General features: G+C 37.1%; 1 protein-coding gene across 1 annotated transcript; it reads right to left on the bottom strand.

Moving 5' to 3' along the window:
• Positions 1-8,485: 8,485 nt before the first annotated feature.
• Positions 8,486-9,505, bottom strand: LOC144646361 (alpha-1A adrenergic receptor-like). Its single transcript, XM_078505920.1, has one exon. It carries the CDS (start codon positions 9,503-9,505, stop codon positions 8,486-8,488), a length of 1,020 nt encoding a protein of 339 aa, XP_078362046.1.
• Positions 9,506-10,503: the final 998 nt, after the last annotated feature.

Here is a 10,503-nt window from a genome sequence, read left to right as displayed (position 1 = left end):
TGTTATTGTTCAATTTTACTTATATTGAACCAGGGCTTCCTTCCTTTGTACTCTATCACGGTCCCGGAGGGGGGGGGGGGCACTCAAAAAAGTTTTATACGGGGAGGCTCCGCCCCGAGCTCTAACCCCTTACCCTTTTATATACCATTTTGACAGAAATTGTACCCCTTTCGTATACCTTTTACTGAAAAAGGGTTCCCCTTACATATACCTAAAAGACATGGCATAGACTTCGAACAGGACGTTTTCTTGTCATTTTCACGTAGCGCTTAAATAGATTAAAATAATGCAGCCGTAAATTGCGTCTGTTCGAAATATTTTAATTAAAGGCCCTTTTAAATACCTAAATGACAGATTTCCATACCCTTTAGTATACCAAAACTTGTAAAATCCCTACCCTTTCATATACCTTAAGCCTGAAAAAGGTACCCCTTTCGGGCGGAGCCTCCCCGTATAGGCCATTATAGGGAGTACCCCCCCCCCCGGGATCACGGTTAACCGAATATGTTGAAGAACGGCTTTTAGTTAAAAAATTTTTAGGTCTCACCGATAATGTCATTCGTATTTTTTGTTTATTGATGAAAGGAGAAAAAATTAAGAAATCAGTGATTAGTGTTTTGCCTTTTAAATTTGCATGCATGTTCACTGTTAGTGCAGTGTCAGCAAGATTTTATACAAAGTCAGTAACTTTCTCGTCTCGACTTTAGGCTGCAGAATTCTACATATAACTATAACTCCAAAACTTTTCACATGTTTTGCACCGAAGGATAGGCAAGTTATTGTCTAGCCTTGAAAATACATCAAGCGCATATAAATTATAATTAGGTACGAATCGTCGAAACCGAAGCTCGTAGGTAACACAAGCAGGAAACAAAGTTGATAAGGAGAATAAAAAATAGCTTCGTTGATTGCAGAATCATTGTTCCAGTTTTAATCCAACAAAAAGATTATATTAACAGCAAGAGCAAAAACCTCTGATCGTTGCCTTAACTGCTTGTCTCACTTCCCGGATCTTCCAACAATAAATGATCGGGTTCAGCGAGGAATTGAGAAAAACTAGAGTTGCGGTGGCTCCCTCCGCGAGCACGGTAGACCTACTCTCACCATGGATAATTTCTACAACTGCCGCAGAGGTAAATGGAAGATAAAGTATTATCCCTGCAAGGTAAACCCACAGTGAACTAGACACGGTCTTTTTATACCTTAATATGTGCCACTGATCACAAACGTTAACTTGATCTGGTCCAGATTGAGGCAGAACACGAGCTAGCCGATGACGTAAAGTAACATATATTTTCATGTAACAAAACGATGATGCTAAAAGACATAGGAGTACGCTTATACCCAAAGCAATCAGGAAAATGCGTTCAGTCCAAAAGTACAACATACCATGTGAAGCTGCAACTAGCCACAGGATAATAATAACTCCCCGAACTCGCGCCAGGGTTACAACTTGTCTGTATCTCAGTCCCAATAGCAGCGCGAGAAGTCTGTCCACACTTATTGCAGTCAGTGTGTAAAGAGAAATACCACAAAGAACAGCACTACTGATATATATAACACTCTCAGCTATTTGACAATTGCTCAACCAAGTTTGTGTGGCTGCGGAAATATGGAAGATGACAAAACATGGCTGTGAAATAAGGCCAACGCATAGATCTGTGGATGCCAGAGAACTAAACAACAGCTTCGATGGTGGACGAAGATGACAATTCTTGTGAAGGGCAACTAAGATCAGAATGTTTCCCAGAGTAGCAGTGATGCATAAAGCTGAATTTATAGAAATGACGAGATATAGAGTCCAAGTAAGTCGCAGATCTTCTTTAAAGTCAGAGTACAAAAAGCACGTGGAAACTGTTTCTAAGTTGATATTTTCCATTTAGAGATTGCTGAAAAACGGTCAAATTTTCCGGTCGATCTAACTCCTTGCCCTTACAATGGGACTATGCGAGGATTAATGTGACAGGTACAAAAAATGGACTGAGCTAAAAGAACAGTAATTTAAGCTTACCTTATCTCGTGACATTTACTGGCCATTAGATATTTTTTATTACTAATATGGACCTAAAATTACCGGGGAAAAAAGTGATAAATATTTGTTATCGACATGAAACATTCATTTCCATAAATAAATTATCTCATGAAACTAGCACCACTTAGTTAGCCTTGCTCGTTTTTTATATGTGGGAACAATGTGGAAGCGGAGTAAAGAAGAAAACACACAATAAGGGCCATTTTGCTTTGCCTGGCATGAAAAACAATCACTGATTAGGCTCACTTGAGCTTAAAGTCACTTTTCGTGTCCAGTGCGTATTGGTCAACATGGATTTCTTGTAAACCTTTTAAGTTTATTGATATCCATCTTTATGGCTCAAGTGTGCTTTTCTTTAGCTTGGAAGGAATAGAGGTTCACAGTATTAACTTTGACAGATAGAAGACCGTTTAATGATAAAGCCCCATATTAGTCGTTTGTTGAAAGAAAAGAAACTTTTGAGTTGAGCATAGTCTGGGACGCTTCTTTTTTCCTTATTTCTTATTACTAAAGCCAGTCTGAGATAAATATTTCTTGTCTGAGTAGAACATTCATTTCCGCGTTAACCTAGAGATAAATTTTATTACAGAATGGCTTTGCCCTGAACATCTTTTAGCTGAAATATCACTAAAACAATATTGAAGTTCAATAAATCAGCAAAATTAGTAGCTTCTTCATTCCCTACATCTCCTTTTCCAATTTCCTTCCGTTTGATTATATAATCAGGGCTTAATGAACTGGAACGCAGCAGAGAAGGCGGCAGCAAATAGAGTTCGGTGGCGAAGCATTGTTGACGCTCTTTGCTCCACCAGGAGCCTAAAGGAATAAGTCAGTAAGTCAGTTAATGAAGTGGTTAAATTTCATCTCTTTCAAAAACATCTTAGGACAGCCGATAAAATGGTATCGCTGACCTATTGTTCCAATTTTAATCCAGAAAGAAATTTATATTAACAGCAAGAGCAAAAACGTCGGATCGTCGCCTTTACTGCCTGTCTCACTTCCCTGATCTTCCAGTAATAAATGATCGGGTTCAGCGAGGAATTGAGAAAAACTAGAGTTGCAGTGATTCCCTCTGCAAACACAGTAGACCTACTCTCACCATATGCATGGATAGTTCTTACAGCTGCCACAGAGGTAAATGGAAGATAAAGTATCATCCCTGCAAGGAAAACCCAAAGTGAACTAGACACCGTCTTTTTATACCTTAATATTTGGCACTGATTACAGACGTTAAGTTGATCTGGTCCAGATTGATGCAGAACCCTAGTTTGTCGATAACGTAAAGTGAAATATATTTTCATGTAGCAAAACGATGATGCTACAAGACATAGAAGTACATTTATACCCGAAGCAATCAGGAAAATGCGTACAGTCCAAAAGTACAACATACCATGTGAAGCCACAACCAACCACGAGATAATAATAACTCGCCGAACTCGCACCAGGGTTACAACTTGTCTGTATCTTAGTCCCAATAGCAGAGCGAGAAGTCTGTCCACACTTATTGCGGTCAGTGTGTAAAGAGAAATACCACAAAGGACAACACTACTGATATGTACCATACCTTCAATTATTTGACAATTGCCAAACCTAGTTTGTCTGGCTGCTGAAATAAGGAAGAGGACAAAACATGGCTGTGAAATAAGGCCAACACAGAGATCAGTCGATGCCAAAGAACTAAACAACAACTTCGATGGTGGGCGAAGATGGCAGTCCTTTTGAAGGGCAACTAAGATCAGCAAGTTTCCCAATGTAGCAGTGATACATAAAGCTGCATTTATAGAAATGACGGGATATATATTCCATGTATGTCGGGGATCTTCTTTAAAATCAACGTACAAAGAGCATTTAGAATCCCTTTCTAAGCTGATATTTTCCATTAAGAGATTGTGAAAAGTTTTCTTGTCGATGTAACTACTCGCCCCCACAAAGTACTATTTGATGCTTAACGTAATAGATGCACAAACTAACTGAACTGGATGAAAAGGAATTTAAGTTCACCTTATCGCGTGACAATTAATGGCCATTAGATATTTTTTTATTACTAATATGAACCTCTAATTACCGGAAAAAACAGTGATAAATATTTGTTATCGACATGAAACATTCATTTCCATAAATAAATTATCTCATGAAACTTGCACCACTTAGTTGACCTTGCTCGTTTTTTTTATATGTGCATGGGAACAATGTTGAAGTGGAATGAAAACCAACACACACAATAAGGGCCTTTTTTTCTTTTTGCGTGGTATGGTAAACAATCACTGATTGAGCTCACTTAAGCTTTATGTCCCTTTCGTGTCCAGTGCGTATGGGTCAATATGGATTTCTTGTAAGCCTTTAAGTTTATTGATATCCATCTTTATGGTTCAAGTGTTCTTTTCTTTAACTTGGATGGAATTTAGGTTCAGAGTATTAACTTTGACAAATAGAAGACTGTTAAATGACAAAGCCCGAGATTAGTGGCTTGGTGAAAGATAAGAAACTCTTGAGTTGGGCATAGTCGTAAGATTTACCAGCTGTGACACCTTTTTTCCCTTATTTGTAATCACTAAAGCCAGATAAATATTTCTTATCTGAGTAGAACATTCATTTCCGCGTAAACTTAGAGATAAATTTTATTACAGAATGGCTTTGCCCTGAACATCTTTTAGCTGTAATATCACTAACACAATATTGTAGTTCAATAAATCAGCAAAATTAATAGCTTTTTCATTCCCTACATCTCCTTTTCCCTTCCCGTTTCGTACCTTCTTTCCTACTGTTTCCGTATCCTTCGGTTTTTTCTAAGTTTTTGATTATATAATCACTGCTTAATAAAGTCGTTTTACTTCATGTCCTTTAAAAACATCTTAGGCATTGTTGAACCACTGTTCCAGTTTTAATCCGGCAAAGAAATTTTTATTAACAGCAAGAGCAAAAACGTCGGATCGTCGCCTTAACTGCTTGTCTCACTTCCCGGATCTTCCAACAATAAATGATCGGGTTCAGCGAGGAATTGAGAAAAACCAAAGTTGCAGTGATCCCCTCTGCAATTACAGTAGACCTACTTTTCTCACCACTGATAGTCCTTACAACCGCCACAGAAGTAAATGGAAGATAAAGTATCATCCCTGCAAGGAAAACCCAAAGTGAACTAGACACGGTCTTTTTATACCTTAATATGTGCCACTGATTACAGACGTTAAGTTGATCTGGTCCAGATTGATGCAGAACCCGAGCTTGCCGATAACGTAAAGTGAAATATATTTTCAAGTAGCAAAACGATGATGCTACAAGACATAGAAGTACATTTATACCCGAAGCAATCAGAAAAATGCGTACAGTCCAAAAGTACAACATACCATGTAAAGCCACAACCAACCACGAGATAATAATAACTCGCCGAACTCGCACCAGGGTAACAACTTGTCTGTATCTCAGTCCCAATAGCAGAGCGAGAAGTCTGTCCACACTTATTGCGGTCAGTGTGTAAAGAGAAATACCACAAAGAACAGCACTAGTGATATGTACTATACCCTCAGCTATTTCACAACTGCTTAACCAACTTTGCCTGGCTGCAGAAATAAGGAAGAGGACAAAACATGGCTGTGAAATAAGGCCAACGCAGAGATCTGTGGATGCCAGAGAACGGAACAACAGCTTTGCTGGTGGACGCAGATGGCAGTCCTTCTGAAGGGCAACTAAGATCAGAATGTTTCCCAGGGTAGCAGTGATACATAAAGCTGCATTTATAGAAATGATGGGATATATAGGCCAGGTAAGTCGGAGATCTTCTATCAAATCAACGTATAAAGAGCATTTGGAATCCCTTTCTAGGGTGATGTTTTCCATTTAGAGATTGCGAACAAAAAAGTCAAATTTTCTGGTCGATGCAACTTTTCGCCTCCACAAAAGACGACTATGTGAGGTTCAACGTGAGAGGGGCAAAACATGAACTGAGCTAAAAGAAAAGGAATTTAAGTTCATCTTGTCGCGTGACATAAATTTCTTATTACCAATATGGACCTCAAATTACCGGAAGAAAGAGTGATAAATATTTGTAATCTCCATGAAACATTCATTTCCATAAATCAATTATCTCATGAAACTAGTACCATTAGTTGGTCGTGCTCATTTTCTGTATGTGGAAACAATGCTGAAGTGGAGTGAAGACCAAAAAGCACACACAAGGGCCTTTTTTTTTTACTTTGCCTGGCATGGCAAACAGTTGACTGATTGGGTTTACATAAGCTTTAAGCCACTTTTCGTGTCCAGTAGGTATAGGTCAACATGGACATCTTGTAAACCTTTTAAGTTAAATGATATCCATCTTTATGGCTTAAGTGTACAGTTTCCTTTAGCATGGAAGAAATTGAGGATCACGGTATTAAGTTTGACGACCAGATACCGGTAAAATGGCAAAGCCATTAGTGGATGGATGGGGGAAAATAAATTTTAAGATGAGCATTGTCGTAAACGTGAAATTCACCGGTTCTAATTTTTATGCACATATTTAACATTTCTAATTGCGAAAGCCAGATTAACATTTCTTATCTGAGTACAAAATTTATTTCCGCGCTAGAGATAAATTTTATTACTGAACGGCTTTAATTTGTTCTACTGAAACATCTTTTAGCTAAAATATGACACTAAAGCAATATTGCAGTTCAATAATTCAGCAAAAGTACTTTTTCTTTCCGTATATTTCCTTTTCCCTTCTCGTTTTGTACTTTCTTCTTTTACTGTTCTCCATTCCTTCGGTATTCTTCTAAGCAATTAAATCTATGTTTTAAATTAGAGATTTTCAAGTCTTTTAATTACATGTACATATTATAAAGTAGCTTTTCGAAGCAGACTCTTACATAGCCTCCCACGCAGTCGTTTTGAGGGGCGATCACTCCTTTGTGGGGAAGAGTGAAACATGATCGCCCCTAAAAACGACTGCGCGGAAGGCAGCCTAACTCTTACAGTATATCATATCTACCCATCATTTTGCCGTCTAACCAGTTTTTGCTTTATTTTCCATTTACATATTAAATTCATTTATTTGCTTGACACCTATTTTCGATAAGGGTTATATATAACTTACATTTAATTTTACCAAGGGAAAAATCTTTTACAAACTAACTGAAAGCATAGAGAAATCATAACCTTTTATCCGATACGGTGGCCATTTTGAATTATGTTGTTTCAAATAGCAAAATGGCCGCCGCATCGGTGAAAAGGTAAAATTTGCCTGGCTTTCTTACAAAGCGAGACGTCCACTACTAATTACTTATTATACGCTTATTTACAACACACTATTTACAATACAGAACCTACGTTACTTGCTATACAATATTTATACTACGTACTTTATGTACGAAAATTGTAATTAGCGTACGTTTTGTCTTCTTAAAAATTATATACCCGGTATTTGGAAGATAATTCCGTTAAACAATAACGAAAATGCTGGCACACGATGGAATTTTACTAATGTAGATTTCTTAGCAGAGCGCGTTTTTATGATACTACTTTTTGTTGGCACATTTATGACCATTTATACCAATGAGAAAAGAGGGTTCCGCAAGACAGTAAATTCTTGAATTCTTAATTTCTTAAGCATTTGTTAAAAACGTTACCTTGTTGACTAAATAGTAAGTTTTTTTTTAGGACAGTAGGTAGTTCTTTTATATTTTAGATCTGTGTCATTTGTACTTCCTTTTAGATTTTAATACTTTTTTATTTCCCATTTTTAACCTTAGTTAGTAGTATTTTAATTCTTGTCCTAGTTTTTAATCTTAGTTAGCATACAACATAGGTTTTGTCTTTTTATTGTATTTTAGATTTTAATGTATTTTAATGTTTAACATTTATTTTCTCAGAGGACCCTCCTGAAAACCACTCACTAGGTGATTGGAGGCCTCCTCTTAAAATATTATTTATTATTATTATTAAGACTGGTTTCCTTCTTGACCCTTCTTAAAATATTATTGAAAATGTTTTGACTCGCTTAATATTAGCTTCAAAGGTTACAGTACAGTGACGAAAAGGAAAGTCAAAAAGGAATACTAGCCCGTTCTAAGTTTCAAGTGCAAAATTGAGTCTGGGACTTCAAAACAAGTTTCTTTTTTTAACCTTGTTAACAAAAACGTGCAATCTTAACTACCACGTACTGCAATGTTCAGTTATGTATGTTTGGTTAAACAGCGACGTCATTAATGGCCGTTTTTATACTACAGACGTGTTACCCATCTGGACAAGCTTCAGCAAAAAAATCTTTGTTCGTCTGGTTATGAGTGTCTAGTAGAAAGACGGGCACAAGACGCGTTACGCGTCTAGACCAGCTTTCTTTCGTCATCCGTCTTTCAAAGTGCACTTCGAAAAGTAGCTCGTCTACTAGGGACGCATAACCAGACGAACGACAAATTTTTTTCCGAAGCTTGTCCAGACGGGTAACACGTCTCTAATATAAAAACCGCCAATTTCACCTTATACTTCCGTCTCTTGAATATTTTCAGGAGCTTCACGTGCATATACATTCGTTGCTGGGTTACGCGGTGAATAAGCTGGAGCAACAGATCCTTGCCTCTGAAGAACCCTACGTAATCCAAGTAGCTTAACAAACGCAACAAAATATCTCCGACTTCTAGCGCAATATATGTAAGGATTGATAGAAGAGTTACAGATGGACAAAGCTTGTAGCGAGAAGAAAATCTTCCAGTATCTTTTATAATCTGGTTCTTCGGAAATAACGTGTGGAACAACCAAAAACGGAAGCCAGCTACCAATAGCTACTCCTAGAATGATCGCGACAGTTTTTGCTGCTTTTCTTTCTCGCTTTATATTAGGTCTTCCATCATCAAGCGGGCCATTTTGTACCTGAATCACTGCGTCCTCGAGTCTTTTTGCGATAAGAAATATGTAAACGTAAATTGACACTGTTCCTATGAGAGCCATAGTTAAGTACATGGAAATGTACATCGGGGAAAGAAGTTTGGTGGATACCATTATCACGAGTATTGTAGAAACGATCCAGATGCAAATCAAAGTGGTTATAGCACGCCTCTTTGTCATCAAAAGATCGTATTTCAGGGGAAAGCGAATGGAAATCAGGCGTTCCACCGTCACGCCAAACATGTTTGTAATAGAGGCAATCAGTGACAAATAACCAAGAAAACGTGATATTGTTAAAAGTTCTGTGTTTGTGGAGCTTTGTGGTAGATGTGCGAACCTGTAAGCTTTTAAAGGCTGGTAAATTGCGGTTACCAGGATGTCAGACAAAGACAGACTGAAAATAAACAAATCTGGAATTTCCCTCAAACTGTCAAACTTGTATATAGATAAGAGAACTAAGAAGGTTCCAAGAGTTCCCACAACACTGGCCACACCCAGCACAGTGCATAAAATGACAACATGCGGTAGTTCAAGGATTTCGTACTCTATCGAGACATTTGGTCTGTTTGTGGGACATTCTGTGGTGAAGTTAAACAAAATGGACCGGTTTGCCATCTTTAGTTTCCCTCCAAACGTCTATAAATTATATATAAAACAGAACATAACAACTACATTTTACAAGAAGATAACATTTCAGTAAATCTGTAGCCACTATAATCTTTTTTAAGATTTCAAAGTGTCTGTAAAAACAGAAATTTATCGTTCAATTTATAGAAAAAATTGGATTAAACCTGAAGAATTGACAAAGCAATTGATTTGCAAATGTTTTTTCAACGCATCCCTCATTTTTTGCAAGCTTTAGGGGCATATTGTTACTAACTCTTGGTAGTTTGCTGCATAATAGGCCTTTTTTACCGAAAGCCCAAGCCATAGTCTTAAAAATAAGCACCTTGAGGCTTAGTACAGCTCGAATAATTTGTTAACTGTCCTATGTTCCTACAATATTCTGGTTTTTGGATATATTGCATGTGAAACAAAGTTTTCAATTCAGCCGTTTCACTGCCTGCTAAACATGTTGAATTAAGCAAAATTGAACAAAAAAACTGAAGTTGAAAAAGTTATTGATAAATTAACGGAATATTTCAAAATCTACAAATTTATACTTTTAAAATTGAAAATAAAAATTACCGTGTGTTATTTGGGAGTCACTTGTCTGTCCCGTGTAGTACTGAGTAGTGTCTTGTACTTAGCTCAGTGTTCAGATGAGCTAAGAAAACGTTTAAACCATTACTTTAAGATTATTTCTGTCGGGAAGATTAAAGACTCATAAACGTTCATGAGCTTAAATTGAACTTGAGAAACAATGTTCTCAGCAAGAACTTTTCTAAAAGCACTCGCTGAGAATCATTTAAGACTTTTTAATTAGTGATGTTATGACGCTAAATTAAACATTCGACCATTCCGGTTTACTTCTTGCGGTCATTAATGAAAACACGCTCTGAACCTCAATTAAATTCCACCTATTAATTTGACAGTTTAAAATATAACTCCCTAATATATTTCGTAATTACTTCACTACTATTTCCTTTCACTTAACTAAAGGATTATCATAC

This window comes from Oculina patagonica, chromosome 1 (assembly GCF_052425735.1).
Source record: "Oculina patagonica isolate OP01 chromosome 1, crgOcupat, whole genome shotgun sequence".
NCBI classification, from domain to species: Eukaryota; Metazoa; Cnidaria; class Anthozoa; order Scleractinia; family Oculinidae; genus Oculina; species Oculina patagonica.
The sequence above is the reverse complement of the archived record's forward strand: the minus strand, read 5'-3'. Positions and strand labels throughout refer to the sequence as shown.